The sequence below is a fragment of the Bos indicus x Bos taurus genome, chromosome 13, assembly GCF_003369695.1.
Source record: "Bos indicus x Bos taurus breed Angus x Brahman F1 hybrid chromosome 13, Bos_hybrid_MaternalHap_v2.0, whole genome shotgun sequence".
NCBI lineage: Eukaryota > Metazoa > Chordata > Mammalia > Artiodactyla > Bovidae > Bos > Bos indicus x Bos taurus.
Window position 1 is genome coordinate 7787926 of NC_040088.1, and position 19308 is coordinate 7807233.

General features: G+C 45.8%; 1 protein-coding gene across 2 annotated transcripts in view; it reads right to left on the bottom strand.

Moving 5' to 3' along the window:
- Positions 1-19308, bottom strand: part of EYA2 (EYA transcriptional coactivator and phosphatase 2) — a 262864-nt gene that overhangs the window by 73549 nt on the left and 170007 nt on the right. For both annotated transcript variants that reach the window (XM_027558366.1, XM_027558367.1), the window contains 2 exons: positions 18844-18986; positions 9273-9356 (listed from right to left, as the gene is read on the bottom strand). In XM_027558366.1, coding sequence (XP_027414167.1) covers positions 9273-9356; positions 18844-18986 — 227 coding nt within the window. The remainder of the gene's footprint in view (positions 1-9272; positions 9357-18843; positions 18987-19308) is intronic.

A 19308-nucleotide genomic window follows, 5' to 3' on the forward strand; every position in this document is an offset into this window, starting at 1 on the left:
AGCAAGTACAAACTACTATATATAAACAGATAAATAACAAAGGCCTACTGTATAGCCCAAGGCTTCCCAGGAGGATCAGTGGTAAAGAATCCACCTGCCAAGGCAGGAGACTTTCTGCCTGCCAAGGTGGGAAATCCCCTGGACAGAGGAGCCTGGTGGACGCCAGTCCATGAGGTCACAAGAGAGTCAGACACAGCTTAGTGACTAAACAACAACAAGTATCTGCTTTAAAGAAACACCTATTAAATCCTTTGCTGTTTTTTTTTTTACTGAAATAGAGCTGATTTACAATATTGTACAAGTTTCTGGTATATAGCAAAGTGATTCAGTTATACATATATATTCTTTTCATACTCTTTTCCATTAGTTTATTTCAAGATATTGAATATGTCTTGAAAAACAGTTCAATCCCTCAGGAAGGGATTAGGAAGGAAACAGCAATCCATTTCAGCATTCTTGTTGAGAAATCCAAGGACAGAGGAGCCTGGCGGGCTACAGTCCATGGAGTTGCAAAAAAGTCAAGCATGACTTAGCAACTAAACAATGACTCTATAGCACAGGGAATTATTAATATATTCAATATCTTGAAATAAAGTGATGGAAAAGAATATAAAAAGAATATATATGTGTAACTGAATCACTTTGCTATATACCAGAAACTAATACAATCTTGTAAATCACCTATATTTCAATAAAAAACTGGAAAGGATTTAATAGGTATCAAAGCAGATAGTTATTGTTGTTTAGTCGCTAAGTCGTGTCTGACTCTTTGGTGACCCCACGGACTGTCGTCCACCGGGCTCCTCTGTCCGTGGGATTTCCCAGGCAAGAATAATGGAGTGGGTTGCCATTTCCTTCTCCAGGGGATCTTCTCGACCCAAGGGTCGAACCTGGCATTTCCTGCTTGGCAGGCAAATTCTTTACTACTGAAGAATTCTTAGGGCCACCTAGGCCGCCCTAAAGAAGGTATTAGCCAAATAAGCACGTGAAAACATCAGTCATTAGTCAACACAGTTTGTCATCAGGGGAATGCAAACCCAAACCACGAGATGCCACTTCACATGCACTAAGAGGACGGTAACCAAAAAGTCAGATGGTGACAAGCCCTAGAGAGGATGTGGGGAAAGTAGAACCCTTATCCTTTGCTTTTGGGAATGCAACGTGGGGCAACTACTCTGGAAAAGAGTCTGCAGTTTCTCAAAAGTTTAAACATATAGTTGCCATACTACCCAGCAATTCCAATCCTAGGTATATACCCAAGTGAATTGAACACATATGTCTACACAAAAACTAGTACACAAACGTTCACAGAAGCATTATTCATCATAGCCAAAACCCAACTGTCCATCAAGTGATGAATGGATGGACAAAACGAAGTCTATGCATACACTAAAATTATGTGACAGTAAAAGTGAGGTATTGATATATGGTACAACACGGATAATTGAAAAAACATTATGCTAAGTGAAAGAAGCTAGTTACAAAAGACCACATATTGTGCGATTCCATTTATAAGAAGTGTCCAGAAGAGGCAAATCTATAGAGACAGAAAGTAGATTAGTGGTTACCGGGGGCTGGGGGTGGGGGTGGGCCGGAGGAAATGGGGAGTGATTACTAAAGGGTTTGGGCTGTCTTTTGGGGGTGATGAAAATGATCTAAAATTAGATGCTGGTGATGGTTGCGCAACTCTGTGAATATACTAAAAACTAATAAAATTGTACACAGTGAAATGGTAGATTTATGGTATGTGGATTATATCTCAATAAGCTGTTATTAAAACACACATACCCACAACTGGGCCTAGAGCTGAGCTTCCAATCGGTACTGAGCAGCCTGGAAGGCAGGGCACAAAAGGGGGAATCGGGGTTGACCCACTGTGAACCCAGAAAGACTGCTCACCAGTCCTCCCTAGGATCCCTTCCTGGCCACAGGCAAAGGCTCCTGACCACCTTGCATTTGTCTAGTCCCGGCTGGAAAAATAAGAGTTTAGGGCCGGAGGGGAGGTGGGGCCGGAGGAGAGGTTAGGAAAGAGGCGGCGATCACTGGCAGCTCTGGCTCTCCAGGGAACCTCTAATGGATCCACAAGATGCGAGGAGGTGCAGCCACCAAAGGGATGCTCTGGCTGTGAGCACTGGGTGGGAAGAGATGGAAAGGAAGTGGAGAGATGACAGCCTCGAGCAGCACATGCCCTGATTGGGAACAGGAAGACAGCCCAGTTTCTGTTTTAAATTCAATCACTCTGTTTTGAATCATTCCTTAATCATTTTAGCTCTGTAGCTCTTTATTTCCCTAAGTAAACAGTGAGTCGCCCCTTCGGCTGGGACCACAACTGATACGACTTCTGCTTCCTGGACGGTGCTCAACACAACAGCCCCATCCTGGCCCTTGGTGTGGATGTACAGAGGGTCGTGACCTGCAGAGCCCACTCAGGACACACCTCTCACTCCCATGTGGTTGGGGTAGAGCTGACCTGCTCCTCTGTTCCCTCAATGCCAGGCTCCTGACCTAGGCTGGCTACAGAGGGCCACAGACTTTGATACATGGGTGGCCATTTGACCTAGTTTGGGCCAATGAGATTCAAGCCTGGGAGTTGTGCTGGAATTTGGAAAGGAGGTCTTCTTTTTCAGCTGGGATTTCTAGGAAGGAGTTGCCACATGGAAAAAGTCAGCCGAGGGATGCAGAAAGACCCAAGTCCTAAGATACTGAGCTTCTGGATCCAGCCCAACCTGAATCCCATTACCTCTGGGCTTTTCAATTATTGTGATCTAATAAATTCCCTTTGTAGTTTAAACAATTCAGAGTGCTGAAGCTGAGTGTCCTGCTTGATATAAGCTATTAATAACATGCTTTGTGTAGCTGCAGCTATAAGAAGAGCACAAAGAGAAGGAACTGGGGGCCAAAAGTCAAGGCCATGTATTTTAGTTCCATTGTGAATACCCTGACTATATAACCTGTCTGTATCTCAGTTACTCCATCTGCAGAATGGGGCTCACACTCCCCCTGCTCCTCTGTATCCCCTCCACTGTCGTCCAAGTTTATAGCCCAGACCTCCCTTCAGAGCTTCAGACACACAAATACAATTGCCCTCTAGGTCTCTTGAACAGGGCAAATTTTACTCTTCCTCAACAATTTTCTCTTTCATGGTTCTTCCTCTTACTGCATGGTGACTTTGTGCCAGAAAACGCTAGCTGTCCTCTAATATACCTTCTTCCTTTTTCCCCCTCTCAGAATCCTAGAATCCCTGAATTTTAATACAGCATGTGTCTAGACTACACTTCCCAGACTCCTTTGCAACTAGAGGTAGCCATGCGATCAAGTCGCAGTCAATGGTATGTGAGCAAAAACGATCTGTGCAACTTCTGGTTGTAGCCCTTCAAAGGGAGGGGAAAAAAATAAAACTGAAAAAGAGAGGAGTGGATTCCTTTTCCTGCTTCCCTTCTCACTGGATAGATGCAGACGCAGGGGTGAGCCGTTTCACCTTGGCAATGAGGGCAATGCTCCAGGGATGGAGGAGAACAAGATGGAAGGGGCCGTTGTCCCTGGTGTTGGGCAGCAGCCTTATCAGCTTGAACTGCTTATGCCTGGACTGCAAGGTGAGGGGAGTAAACGTCTATCTTGTTTGAGCCATGGTTACTTTGGGTCTCTCTTAGAGTGGCTAGATTTAGCAAAACCAACCAACCAACCATACTCACCTAGGAGAGCTGGAGGTCATTGTCCAAAGTCTTGAAGGACTGACCGTGGCGTTCTACCTGAGACCCCCATGATCGGGGTGAAGGAGACTGCCACCAGAAGCAGCTGACTTTTGATCCCCACGAGAACAAGCTAGTGTACAGATAAGAGTTGTTTTTTTCATTGTTTGAGCTTTTCCTAAAAAATTACTTTTGGAAGCATTGCATTTGGTAACATTCATGGATCTAGAGAGGCCCTGAAGTTGGTTACCAGATTGGGCCTTCCCACTCATCTCTTTTTGACACATACAATCACATCCTAAAAAGTTATGGGCTGCTCATAAATCAGGGGTTGGGGTGGAAGGCTGGGGAGTCAAGAAAGGATTCAGAGTCCATCAATGCCGGCTCAAGTGATGTGACTTCCAATCTCAGCCAGTGTCTGGTTCCCGAAGAGCCATTTCTGGCTTGGGGAGTGGGGAGAGGGGTCAGGCTGACTCAGCTACTCAGTCGTGTCCAACTCTTTGTGACCCCATGGACTGCAGCACACCAGGCTTCCCTGTCCATCACTATCTCCTGGAGTTTGCTCAAACTCATGTCTATTGGGTCAGTGATGCCATCCAACCATCTTATCCTCTGTCACCCCCCTCTCCCCCTGCCCTCAATATTCCCAGCATCAGGGTCTTTTCCAATGAGTGGGCTCTTCACATCAGGTGGCCAAAGTATTGGAGCTTCAGCTTCAGCATCAGTCTTTCCAATGAATATTCAGGGTTGATTTTCTTTAGGATTGACTGGTTTGATTTCCTTAAAGTCCAAGGGACTCTCAAGAGTCTTCTCCAGGACAACAGTTCAAAAGCATCAATTCTTTGGTGCTCAGACTTCTTTATGGTCCAATTCTCACCTCTGTACATGACTACTGGAAAAACCAAAGCCTTGACTATATGGACTTTTGTCGGCAAAGTGATGTCTCTGCTTTTTAATATGTTGTCTGGGGTTGTCATAGTTTTCTTCCAAGGAGCAAGCATCTTCTAATTTCATGGAAGAGTCTAGAAGAGGGATGATGATGGCACAGGAGACCTGGGGTCTCCAAGAGCATCTCACCTTAGTTTTCCCTGGACCTTGTGAGAGTATCCAGGGAGGCACATGAGCCTGAGGCGTGCCTCTTGTTATCCCCTGGGTGACCTCACTCTCTCTGGGCCTTGGTTTCTCCTACTGTCCCATGGAGACTCACTGGATGTGATGATCTCCCAGGTCCTTCCAGCTCTAACTTCTGTGGTTCTGAAATTTTAAGACAGATGTTGAAACTCAGGTGCCAGTGGGGTCAGGAAGGTCCCCTAAATGGGTTAAACAGGCCAGGTGGGGCCGTGGATGGGCTGGAGAGCGTCCACCCCCACTAACTGGGCAGCGGCTACTCAGCTCCTGCTGATTGCTGCCACCTGGGAGTGCAGGATTGCCAGATTTTCTAATTTTTCAAGAAGACTTGGACATCGCGATTATTTTGGTCTGTGCAACCTCCTGGTTTTTGAAATGTTGGCGACAAATTCACATTTTTTCTAACACTCTAGGGGCAAAACACAAATGTCTGCAGGCAGAATTTGGCGGGTGGCCCCCAGTTAGGAATTTTTTGTTTTGATACTATTTTCTTTCCTTCCTCCCTTCATTCACCAAATATTTATTTGATGCCTGCTAAGTAGGGGGCACTGTTCTTTGCTCTGGGGACGAAGCAATGAACAAAATGGGAAAAAAAGCGCCTGTCGTCATGCTGCTTTCATTCTAGAGGACCACCCCGATTCATTCTCCCAACAAATACCCATTGAGCAATCTGGTCTGTGCACTGTGCTTAGGTGGGTTGATAAAAAAATGTTCATGGTCACTGTGCTCAGGGCACATACAACTTAGCAGGGAGACAGAGAATGAGTACATAATTCTATTTATTTTTAATTTTTTGGCCACGTCACATGGCTCGTGGGATTTTCAGTCCCCTGGCCAGGAATGGAACCTGAGCCCTCAGCAATGGGCGCATGGAGTCCTAACCTCTGGTGAGCGCGTCAGTCGGCCAGTGGTGTTGTGTCTGACTCCACCCCATGGACTGTTCCTCGCCAGGCTCCTGGGTACATGGGCTTACCTAGGCAAGAATACTGGAGTGGGTTGCTATTTCCTTCTCCAGAGGATCTTCCTGACCCCAGGATCGAACCCTCATCTTCTGCATCGGCAGGCGGATTCTTTACCACTGGGAAAGCCCCCTAACCACTGGACCACCAGGGAATTCCGTAATTGCAAGTGAAAAATAAGAATTATGGGAAGAGATGCAATGTAGATGGGAGTGGTTAGGAAAGTCCTCTTGGAGGCAGTTACACTGAAAATGGAAACTGAAAGATAAGTGTGAGCTAACCTAAGTACACCAACTTTCTAGAACATTCTAGATTATAGCAGAAACCTCCAGTATGCCCCTCTTCCAGGTCCTCTCAGCAAGCAGAGGCTCTCTCCTGTTAGAACCTGTGATTTCCTGCCCTAGAGTTTCCACGGGGCAGGCCAATTCAGGGAGCTAACACCCCTAGAAGAATCCCTCAACCCATGATGGAAGGGAATTTGTAGATAAATATCTCATCATCCTTGCTCCTTGGGCTATAACCTCTGAGGTGAGTCTCCCAGAGGTCCCCAATAGCTCTGAGCCCCAGTTACCTGCAGCCATAGCTACTTCTTGTTAATAGCTAATATGTTATGGAAAAACCCAAATGAACATTTTGGCCAACCCAATATTCACGTACCCTGTAGAGGCTGCCTTCCCCTCCCCACCTCACTTCCCCACTCTGTGCCCAGTGCTCCCTGGGATCACCCCCCGGCTAAACTACCAGCACTCACTCCCTCCTGGCCTCAGGCTCTGATGCTGAGAGAAACCTAGGATAGATGGGGAGAATGTGGAAGGTTACGAGGACAGAAAGCAACTCTGGATAAGTTGCAGGAAACAGGGCGGGAGAGACGGGAAGGAGCCAGCTCGTGAAGTGCCGTGGAGGCTGGGGTTAGGGTTTCTCTACAGGGAAGCCACTGACAATTTTTCAGTAGAGGAGAGACCAGGCTTACATTTTAGGATGATCTCTCTGTAGGTGGCTGGAAAGGGCAAGACTGGAGACCAGAGAGCTGCAGGGAAAGGTGGTGGTGAACAGGTGAGCGGGCTGCAGAGAGCTGGCTAGTGATGAGGACTGACATGCACCAGGTGCCATGGGGCCCAGAAGAGAGCTCTGAGCTTTGTCCCTGCCTTAAGTGAGCCTGTAATTTGTTTTAATTTTTACTGAATGTATTTTTTATTGGAGTTGCTTTAAAACGTTGTGTTGGTTTCTGTTGTATAGCAAAGTGAATCGCCTATGAAAATGAAAGCCGTTCAGTTGTGTCTGATTCTTTGCAGCCCCATGGACTGTAACCCACCAGGCTACTCTGTCCACAGGATTTTCTAGGCAAAAATGGAGTGGGTTGAATCACCTATACGTATACATATATCCCTCCTTTTTTGGGTATCGTTCCCATTTAGTTCACCACAGAGCTCTGAGGAGAGTTCCCTGTGCCATATCATTCTCATGAGTTATCATTTTATACACAGTATTTTTGTTTAGTCGCTAAGTCATGTCAGACTCTTTTGTGACCCCATGGACTGACTGTGGCCCGCCAGTCTCCTCTGTCCATGGGATTTCCCAGGCAAGAATACTGGAGTGGGTTGCCATTTCCTTCTCCAGGGGATCTTCCTGACCCGAGAATCGAACTCTCATCCTGCACTGGCAGGCGGATTCTTTACCACCGAGCCACCAGGGAAGCCCATTTTATATGTAGTGTACATATGTCAATCCCAATCTCCCAATTCATCCCATCCTCCTTAGGAAAAAATGGTACAGATGAACCTATTTGCAAAGCAGAAATAGAGACATAGACGCAGAAAACAAATGCTTGTCATCTCTTAAACTTTCCCTCTCCAGCTTTCCATACCCTCAAATTTTCAGCAGCAGTAGGAGCATAATTTGGTTTAAAAAGTGGTGGTGAGACACAGACACAAAAATCATACGCAAGATTACAAAGCCCTCCATGGAAACCAAATTGTTGCGTGAAGTAGTGGAACTTCTTGAAGGGCAAGAAGAGTGAAGGAATGGTTCTTAGGGGAGATGGTTTTATCTGGGTGGTTAAGAACCACAGAATACCCAGCCCGGGTGGGCATTTCGCTACTGCAGCCCCTTTGGGAAAGCCCATTTTCTTTCTTTCTTTTTTTTTTTTTTTTGCAATAGCTGCCAAGTCTGCTTTCAGCAGCTCTGGACTCTGCCATCCTTTCCCTAAGCTGTGCACGCTCCAAAAACGCATGCCGGATTTCCCGCAGGCACTGCTAGACGTATTAACGGCATTCCTCCTCGCCGAGAGGTTTCTGCACCACCAACACCATTTTAACATTCTTTACAACGTAACGGCAGACGATAAATCTATCTTGCTAATTACACATCCAGCTTGTTACAACCCTCATAAAAAACACGAGCAGCTGGAAAAGCCATGAGGTGATGTCAAATCATATTCCTGGGCTCTAAACAGAAACAGAAATATTTTCCAGGCGCTGGTGAGTCTCCTGGTTCCCACTCATGCGTGGAAGCAGCTGCTGACAGGTCGCTTAACTCAGAAAAGCTGATTCTGTGTCTGTCCCCCAAAGCCCCACCCCTCCACCTCTACCTGTCTCCCTGAAGAGATGGCAGACATCTGGAGCATCCACAGGGCGGTTGATACCAAGCCCTCAGGATGGATGCAAAGAATCAGCAGGGTTTGGGTTTTAGCAGTTGGGTTCATTTTTGCATTGTATGCATGCTCTGTTGCTTGGCCTGACTCTTGGAGACCCCGTGGACTGTAGCCCGACAGGTTCCTCCATCCATGGTATTCTCCAGGCAAGAATACTGGAGTGGGTAGCCATGCCCTTCTCCAGGGATCTTCCAGACCCAGGGGTCGAACCTGCATCTCCTGCATTGCAGGCGGATTCTCTACCACTGAGCCACTGGGGAAACCCTCATTTTTGCATTTTTAAGGGGTTTTTGGTGGTTCTTGCATGGACCACCAGTCCACCAACAGCATCTGCCTGAAATTCTAACTGGATGGTTCCTCGACATAATTTGTCGATGATACATTTGCAAAGCTGTTGGAGCTGACAAAATGCCTCCCCCTTGTCTCAGAAAAATGGGAGGAAAGTTAAATTCATCTGCCAGAGATACTAAGATAAACAATAGGGAGGAAGAAAAGTACTTTACCTCACTTTCCAGCTAGGATTCCTGGGTTTGGCTGAAGCATCTCCTAGCCCTCTTAGGAGGAGGGAGACAGGCGAAGACTACAAGCTTACATCCGATCAAGTGGATGTTGACTGTTTCATGTGTTGGAAGAAAAGGCAAGGCAGACAATGGGGGAAGCTGATTGAATTTTCACATGTCAAGGGAAAATTCTATAGGACTTCTCAAACCTGGGGTGATACAAAGGGGCAGCATTTGTTGGAGAAGCTGCCTCACCAGCTGCCCCCACAATTCCCAGGATAAACCAGCTGGACAGACTGTTATGCTGAAAAAAAAAAGAGAAACAGAGAGACAACATGATTCTTACCTTCCCGTATCTGGAGGCGAAAGTCCCCGTGAGTAAGGAGTGGAAAATAATTATCGTCTCATCCAGGTCCCACACGAACACACGCTGGGATGAAAGAGAGGGAGAGAAAGGAGATAAATACATTTGCTTGCATCTGACTTGATGTCTGCAGAAATTAACTCCCTGGGAGGAGAAAGATGTCTTGAAAAACATTATCTCTAATTTCTAAAACATGTGACTCATGGATGGGTCCTTGAGTCTCCATTCAACCTCAACTGTGTAAAATATATTCTGATGGCTGATCCTGGGGGTCCCTGTCAACCCAAAGATGCCAGAACTGAGATGCCTGTTCTTGCCTTTCACATAAAAGCTCAAAAAAGGAGGAATTCAGTCCAAAACCAACAATAAAAATCATAGAACTCATTTGACAAAATGAAATACTACCATTTTACGTTGACTGCTCACCATAAGCCTAGCTACTTCTGAGAGTTTGTTTTTAGCAGTTCTGGTGATTACCTTTATAACTCTAAATTACATACTTTCACTTATTGGTTTGCCAACTTTACTCATTTTTTGTGTGTTTCTATTTTTACTTTTTTGATTTTTGGCTGCACCTCGAAGCATGTACGAACTTAGTTCCCTGACCAAGGATTGAACCTGTGCCCCCTGCATTGGAAGGTGGAGTCTTAACCACTGGACCCCCAGGTAAATCCCTGATTTGCCCACTTTAGACTGGGCATTGTGAAAGACGAAGGTTTAGCTCATGGTAATCTCCCCCGTTTCTCCAGAATTTTATGTTTTTCACATATGTGAACTGCTCTATTTCCAATTCCCATATGCTCTGGATATTTTCTCTTGGCTAAAACAGCAAGCTCAATATGGAAAATATGGATATTGGTGTCCCTACCCTTTCCACCAGGGCTTCCCTGGTGGCTCAGAGGTTAAAGCGTCTGCCTGGAATGCCGGAGACCCAGGTTCGATCCCTGAGTGGGGAACATCCCCTGGAGAAGGAAATGGCAACCCACTCCAGTACTCTTGCCTGGAGAATCCCATGGAGGGAGGAGCCTGGTAGGCTACAGTCCATGGGGTCACAAAGAGTCGGACACGACTGAGCGACTTCACTTTCACCCTTTCCACTAGCTCCTCCCCTCTCCAGTATTTGAGCTTCAGCCTTACTTTTGCCTTGTCAGTGTGGATAAACTGGTTCGTGCATTGGGTTTTATAACTACCTTAAGTGCTCTGTCTTCATGTTGATGTTAAAAGTTGGTAGCCAGTAAAGGGCATTTATTTACATCTTGTGATTACTGTTCACTGAAGAGCCAAGTAATGAGCTAGGATTTTACTTCCTTTTCTCTGTAGCCAGTGTCATAACTCTGGAGCCCATTTATTTTAATTTTATTAAAAAAAAAAAAAAAACAACGTAGTTATTTAGCTCCATCAAGTGTTCGTTGCGGCATGTGGGATCTTCCATCTTTGGTGAACTCTTAGATGTGGCAGGTGGGATCTAGTTCCCTGACCAGATCTAGTTCACTGGCCCCATGCACTGGGGGTGTGGAGTCTTAGCCACTGGACCACCATGAAGTCCCCTCCAGAATGACTTTAAGGAAACCGTTTCTGCCACTAAGGTCATATGTATTCTCCTTTCTTGTACTCCATCTTGATTAAAATCATGTCATAGCTCAGTTTTTTTCACATAGGAATCATGCCTGTCTGGAATAACTTTTATTTTTGCTGGAGTTTATTAACTGATTTAATTCTTTTGTTTCCAATATGGTCTCTTTATTAGAATCTCAAATTTAGCCACACCCTCTATATCAAAGATGTTCTTCCTCTGTGACAGAATGTTCCAATGTGGACTGGATCATCTTTAGGGTTGCCACATAGCTAGGATCCTGAGACTCCCCTTCACTGCATTTCTGGGTCAGATTCACTGTTTTCTGGATCCTAAATCTCTTTATTGGGTTTCTTCCTTGTTTTGCTTGAGTATATCCTTAGGTTGCTTTTTCTAAGAGGGTGCATAGAAAGTAATCTTGCTGCATTTTTACAAATCTAATCATACCTTTAATTCGCTATAAAGTTCCTCTAAGCGCAGAATTCCAATGGGAAAATAATGCCGTCTAGAGCTTTGAAAGAATCCCTCTATCTTGTAGTATCCAGCATGATTAATGAGAAGTCTGATGTTTCACTGATCTTCAGTTCTTTGTAGGTTTTACTTTTTTCCTCTCTGGATTTTTTAGGCTCTTTTCTTTATATTTGGTATCCTCAAATCCCATGAGGATATATCTAGGTGTAGTCTTTTTTCACTCATACTGTTCAGCATTCAAATAATTTCAATCTTATTTCTTTAAATAATGTCCTCTCATCTCTCCCACTGTTCTCTCTTTCTGGAATTTCCAACAGTCAAATTAGACCTTTTGGATTGATATTACTTATCCTTTAAAAATATTTTTTCTATAATTTTTTTTAATAAATGTTCTCAGAGATGTCTTTAACTTTCTCTTCTAACCTTTCTATGAAACTTTTGAGTCTATCATTTAAAAATCTACAGTAGCTTTTTCTTTGTCTCTGCGTGTTTCTTTTCCATTAGCCCGCACTTCTTATTCTGTGGATACAAGATAAGAAAACTGCTGGGAGCGAGCTCCGCCCGTGGCAAAGGTCATGAGGAAGGAGGCTTGGCATACGCAAAGGCGGGATCGAGCCTCAGGAGTCCCCCTGGAAATTCTCGAGCATCTACTCCCCAAACCAGAGTCTGCCTACTTTCTGCTTTGTGCTTTCACCTACACCTCTGACTTTATGGGGGGCTGTCCCCCACTACCTCTCTCTGAAAAAAAGAGTTAACTTACAGCTCCAGTTAATAATTCCTGGGTGTGACAGTGTTTCAACCTACAAACTCCTTTGGAAGTCCTCTAGCCTGCCTGAATAGGTTTTTCCGGCCACATGTGATTGCTCAGAGCCTCCCAACCGTGAGAGGCATGAGATGTTCTAAACTGTCTAAATACAGAGTCCTTTGTGCAGTTAAAAGATTGATTAGAAATTGTATTGGTGAAGGGATTTTCACTTGTTGGGCCAATGTTTGCTGCTAAGTCTCCATATCCCTTACCTGCTGTGTCCCTGGCAGTGTATTGATTAATATAATTGGTGTAAATAGTAGCTTTAATGTTTGCAACCTGGGACCCTTGAGTTAATTCTTTTTCTTGTTATAGCTCACCACACCTTTGCTCTGTAGGAATGCAACTTTATCTAACGCTTTTGAGGGTGGCGCTTGACTAATCACCTTTAGAGAAAAATAAGTTTTCTGAAGAAAGGGTCTTAAAATGTTAACAGGCCTCCGGGCCAGAAGATGATGCAAATCACCTAAACTTTTGCATATGATAAGTCTGCAGGAAGAAAGCCTGGCTTACTGCATGACTCTACCCCTTCCCCCATTATCCTCTATGCATAACTTAAGGTATAAAAACTACTTTGGAAAATAAAGTGCGGGCCTTGTTCACCAAAACTTGGTCTCCCCATGTCGTTCTTGCTCTCACCTTCTGGCTGAATTATTCAGCCTCTTTTCTCCACTGAATTTCCTCACTGAGCTATCCTTATTCTATTACTCTTTATATCCTTAATTAACGTTTAATTAAGCAGTTGTTTCCTGATCCTTGCCGATGCCGTCCCCGCTTCGAATTCCCTGGACCCATCGGGGCTGGACCCCGGCAGAAAACCAAAGAGAATTTTTCTATGATCTCTTTTGTTTCTTAAATTACCTCTCTTGTCATTTATCCTATTCATTTATCTTGGCCATAATTTTTCATACTGTAGGTTTTCTTAATTTTTCTGGTGATCATTATTTTTAAGAACAAAAGGGCTGACTGATCATTTATGTCGCTGGTGTTGGGGGCAGCAAAGGTACCTACTTAGTCTACCAACTTGAGTGGGCCACCTTGGAAAACCCTCTGGGGGGTCAGGGGTTGTATTTACACATCTGTAATGCCTTTAAAAGTGAAGAGAAAGGTAATATCTCAAAGGAAAAAGATCAATGAATACAGAGGTTTTCAAAACAATTAGTAGACTTGAATATTACTTTGTGAAATTTTTGCTCTGCTTACAATTATGTGTATATATATTCTGGGTCATGATAATAAGTATTGTTCCTATTATAGGTCAAGGCAAAAAGTGTTTGAAAATCACTGTGGGGGGTTAAATATGCTAAGTCCTAATTTATCCAACTGGGTTGGATCAGTTAAACTTAGATACTTTGGTAAGAGGATTTTTAAGAAAATCAACGAATATTTTTCAAATTTAATGCAGAGTCCCTTAATTTATTGACTATATTTCCTCTGAAGAGGGACTGTCCCTCTTCCTCACTAGGCCACCATTCTATCTCCCTGCCCTAGATTTTTAGTGGGTATATTGTTTGCGGTGGCCATTCTGCTGATGACCCTAACTTTTTAGCCCACCAGGGTTTGGGCCAGGGCTGGGCCCCTAACCCCACTGGGTCAGAAGCCTTTCCTCGGGAACTCAAAACTGGAGCCTGGAAAGAAATTCATCGTCTTTGGGTGGCTGTTGCTGGCAACATGATCTGGAGGCCAGGCCAGGCCACTCTGCGGAGGAAGAGGAACAGAGGTTGGAGAGAGGGAAACACGATCCAAGACTTTTGTAGGACTTGGTTTTACTGAGAAGCAAGGGCTTCTCAGCTGGCTTTAGTGAGGACTTCCCAGCTGGCTCAGTGGTAAAGAATGTGCCTGCCAATGCAGGAGACGTGGGTTCGATCCCTGGGTCGGGAAGATCCTCTGGAGGAGGAAATGGCAACCTGCTCCAGTATTCCTGCCTGGGAAATTCCATGGACAGAGGAGCCTGGTGGGCTGCAGTCCATAGGGTCGCAAAGAGTCGGACACGACTGAGTGACTGATTGTGAGCACAGAGTGAGGGGCCTGGAGGAGAGCCGTGCCCAGTAACCTGTACACTGAAGGGACATTCCTGCCTGGGGATTCTAGCACCTACACTGTGGAACGTGGGGCGAGAAGGTGTAAATGCGTTTCCTGGCCTCTCCCACCTTCTGGTTACAGTATCTTGCCGACACTGGCTGTCCCCTTGGCTCATGAGTTCTAAGAGAATCCCCGTATCCTTAAAATAAATTCTGCTTTTTCACTTTAGCCAGCTCCAGTTGGTTTCTGGCACCTGCAGTCAAGGGATTTTAACTAATACAGACTCCGAATTTTCCTTCTTTCCACTTCTCTACCTAATTTCTCTCTCGTGGGCTACGGTCATTAGTAACAGTACCAAAGACTTAGGAGGTGCGACTCGCGCAAACCCTCCATGCTGAAATTAAGCACGGCAGTGAAACACAGCTCACGCCTTTTCAACTGTTCCTGCCCAGTGGTACTTACTCTGGAATCAAGCAGCAGATGTTTCTAGAAAAATATCACCCCATAATCCCCCACTTCCATGCCACCCCACCCCTTTCTCAGCTTAATGGAAAAATGTCTCTCTGCCCCCACTATCCCCTACCTAGAGCAGAAACCACGTTAGTGACTTAATACATTTTTTAAAAATAGTAAAGTGTGAGTTGCTCTCCGGGATTTTCTATAGCTCTGCAACTTCCAGCTGGTAGAAAATCCTCAGGCATCTGGGAGGGCAGAAAGCAAGGGTAACCTGGAGCCAGTACATTTTCTTCTAACTTTTCGCAAAGGCTTAATCTCCTGAAGGGTTTGTGCAAAGTCTCTTTGGTTTTGGAAGGTGGTGGCTTTAAGAATTAGAGGAAAAGCAAGGACAGAATCCTCTGGACTGAGAATGGTGCCATGAGCAGTGGCAACACATGCTCTGTGGCAGGTTCCTAGGGCAGTCCAGCTCTCGGAGGAGATGGCTGGGTGTACCTCCAGAGGCTGACCAAGCACAGGGAAGAGTCGTTGTTTAGTCGCTCAGTCGTGTCCAACTCTTTTGAAACCCCACGGGCTGCAGCCTGCCAGGCTCCTCTGTCCGTGGGATTTCCCAGACAAGAATACCGGAGTGGGCTGCCATTCCCTTCTCCAGGGGATCTTCCTGACTCAGGGATCGAACCCACACCTCCTGCATTGGCAGGCAGGCTGTTTACCACTGAGCCACCTGGGAAGCCTTAGGGGAGGGGAGTGATGTTCAAAATACTTAATAACTTCTGGGATGATCGGAACAGACACCAGCCATAAACAACTGCCACTGCTCTCTTAGTGAATATGGCGTAGCCCTACTAGTAAACACTGGTTAACTAGTACGTCCTACCAGAGAACACTGGCTAAATATCAAATGTCCTAATATTGGCCATTTGTTGTTGTTGGGTCTCCAGCATCCACCCCCTTTCCAAAAAATAATTTTTATTTATTTATTTTTGGCTGTGCTGGGTCTTTGTTGCTGCGTAGGCTTTTTCTCTAGCTGCAGCAAACAGGAGCCACTCTCTAGTTGCGGAGCACAGGATCTAGGGCACATGGGCTTCAGTAGTTGCGGCTCCCAGGCTCCAGAGCACAGGCTCAGTAGTTGTGGCATCGGGGCTTAGCTGTTCGATGCCATGTGGGATCTTCCCGGACCAGGGATTGAACCCCTGTCTCCTGCACTGGCAGATGGATTCTTTACCACTGAGCCATCAGGGAAGCCCCTACTGGCTTAGAAGAGCATCCCGTTTTCTTTTCCCATTGCGCGCTGTCTTGGTGGGACTGTCCATCTGGGCACGAGTGAGGACCTAGACCAGGCCAATGGGATGCCGCCTCTTTGGAATCAAACGTCGAGTGACATAGTGTTAGAATTTTAAATGTTTTGCTCTGCAGTTGGGGCTGGCACCCTGGATTTCCCAGCATGGCCTTTGATAATATTCTTCATAACTTTGGTTGTATCACTTCCTCTTCATGCCGTTTACTCCCAGTAAATTCCTTTTTGCTTAAGTAACCAGAATTGGTTTTTGTTGTTTGCAACCAAATGACTGTACCTAATACCTCAAAGTCCTTATTGTCAACAAGGATCTCTATGCCCAACATATGGCAGGAGACCCCAGAGAATGGCTGGACTTCCAATGACCACTGCAGATCCTGAAAATGAGAAAGGCAGCAGCCACCAAGCCACACTGGACAACAGAGGCTATTATTTTGTCTTTTTTTAAAAATTAAAAATTATTATTTTTTAACCAGGGGCATACTTATTTATTTATTGGCCGCATTGTGCAGTATGTGGGATCTTAGTTCCCCCGCCAGGGATCAAACCCACACCCTCTGCATTGGAAGCATAGAATCTTAACCAATGGCCTGCCAGGGAAGTCCCTATTATTCTGTTTTCTGAGACCACATGAACCTTGAGATTCTCACATAATCCCGGCAGGGGGAAGGGCCCCAGTAATGAAATGGAATTCCCCACCACCTGGATGGATGGGGACTCAGAGTCAAAATGACACTGGTTTTAAGGAAACGATGAAAATGGTATTTCTTAGCATATCTGAGTTTGCCGGCTGAGCTTTGTAGCTGCCAGATTTGTACAGGATTGTGAACAGGGGTGTGATGATGCTGCATTTGGGTACCAAGACAGTGACCCAGGCTTTGCCAACACTACCCGTGTATACCCATGGCACACTCAAGCTGACAAATGACTGCCTTCTGCAAACAAGTAGAAACTTGTGCATGTGCCCATTTTTTCTCTTAGATAACAGTTAGACAGATAACATGAGCTAGATAGATAACATGAGCTTCCCCGGTGGCTCAGACGGTAAAGAGTCTACCTGCAATGTGGGAAACCCGGGTTCAATCCCTGGGCCAGGAAAGATCCCTGGGAGAAGGAAACGGCAACCCACTCCAGTGTCTTGCTTGGAAAAATCCTATGGATGGAGGAGCCTGGTGGGCTACAGCCCATGGGGTCACAAAGAGGTGGACATGACTGAGTGACTTGGGGGGCATTTGTCTCCTTTACTTGTCTCCTCAATCTCTCATGCACACTGTTCTTTTTTGTTTGCTTGGGAAAATGTCAGCACCTGACCAATAACCCCACACTTGCTTCATTATAATCAGGACTGCTGCGGCTCTTCGATAGTAGTTCTGAGCCTGGGCTGCACTGGAATCATGGAGGGAGCGTAAACATACTGACACCTGGGTCTCTTCCCAAGGACTCTGACTTCATTGATCTGGATCGTCATTGATCTGCAGCTTGAGAATGAAGGTTTCTCAAAGCTTCCCAGAGATTCTTCTTTTTTTTAAACTTATTTATTTGGCAGCACTGGGTCTTAGTTGCGATATGTGGGATCTAGTTCCCTGACCAGGGATTGAACCTGGGCACCCCCTGCATTGGGAGGGCAGTCTTAACCAGTGGACCATGAGGAAAGTCCCCAGGAGATTCTTATATGCAGCCCAGACTGAGAGCCACTGTCTGAAAAACTCAGAATCACAGAAACAATGCAAATTCATTTCAGCCAGTCCCCTATCTCCAGATAGATAAATATCTAAGCTGTAGGAGGGTCACTATTGCTTCCCAGGTGGCTCAGTGGTAGAAGAGTCCATTTGTCAATGCAGGAGATGCAGGAGACGTGGGTTCAGTCCCTAAGTTGTCCCTCCTCCTCCTGGAGGAGGAAATGGCAGCCCACTCCAGTATTCTTGCCTGGAGAATCCCATGGACAGAGGAGACTGCCAGGCTGTAGTCCAGGGGGCTGCAAAGAGTCAGGCACGACTGAGCGACACACACCCAGTAGGGTCACTAGGGGAACTTTTAGAACTCCCTGCAATGTCCAGTTAATTAGTCTGGGAGGAGGTCTGGGTATCTGAATTTTCAAAAGCACCCCGGGTGATTCTAACCAGTAGCTGAGGTTAAGAATCACTCCAATCCAATGGGGAAGGTCCACTGTCCAATGTCATCTTTACTGAAGGTTTTCTTTCTTTCTTTTTTAATTAAATTTATTTATTTTAATTGGAGATTAATTACTTTACAATATTGTATTGGTTTTGCCATACATCAACATGAATCTTTCACGGGTGTACACATGCTCCCCATCCTGAACCCCCCTCCCACCTCCCTCCCCATACCATCCCTCTGGGTCATCCCAGTGCACCAGCCCCAAGCTTCCTGTATCCTGCATCGAACCTGGACTGGCGATTCGTTTCTTATATGATATTATACATGTTTCAATGCCATTCTCCCAAATCATCCCACCCTCTCCCTCTCCCACGGAGTCCAGAAGACTGTTCTATACATCTGTGTCTCTTTTTACTGGAGGTTTTCAAAGTGTGGTCTCCCACCACATCAACATTGTCTAGGAATCTGCTGGAAATGCAGCTTCTCAGGCCCTGCCCCAGATCTACTGACTTGGAATCCCTGGCGGTTGGCACAGTCTGGGTTTTCCCAGGCCCCCAGGTGATGCTGTCTTGGCTCACCGGTTGTTACCATGTCTAGGGTCACTTTTCCTAGCCTTGCAGTCAACAGTGCTTCCGTGTGGCCAGTCAAATTCTTCCCTCCTTCTCATCAAGGGCACTTTTCTGTTACTACACTCTGTGAACACAAAGGGCCATCTTCCTCCCAGGGACTTGGAGAGAACTCTGGTCCCCACCTCCTGTTCCAGCTACACGTGGATGTGACATTCACTCAACAGGGTGGAAGCATCTGGAGTTACCTCGATCTCATTGTCCCCTGCTGGGGAGGGGTCGCTGCTCCGCTTAGACCGGCCTCGGAGCTTCCCGTCGGAGGCCCGGGGTGGCCTGTCTGTGTCTCCCTCCTTTGCCGGTGTGGAAGGTCCATTGTGTGTGTTATATTCACCTGGCGTAGGAAAGGAAAGGGCAGACAGATCAGAGAGCTGGCTGAGTGTCTCCTCCTGTGAACGATTATACCAGAACCATCTAACTCCAAAATGGGAGGTCTCAAAGGCAGCAGTGAAGGTAAAGATCATGTAGGATCAAAATTAACTCTCAAAAGTTCCTTAAACTGCTCATTCATAATCATTCATTCACCCAGCAAAGATTTACTGACTAGGTATAGTTCCAGGCACTGGTTCCCACAGCACCCAGACTAGAGGGAGGAGAGAGACATCAGAGAGAGAAGTAAACATGTAACATGCCAGGTGGGGACATGTGTGACAGAG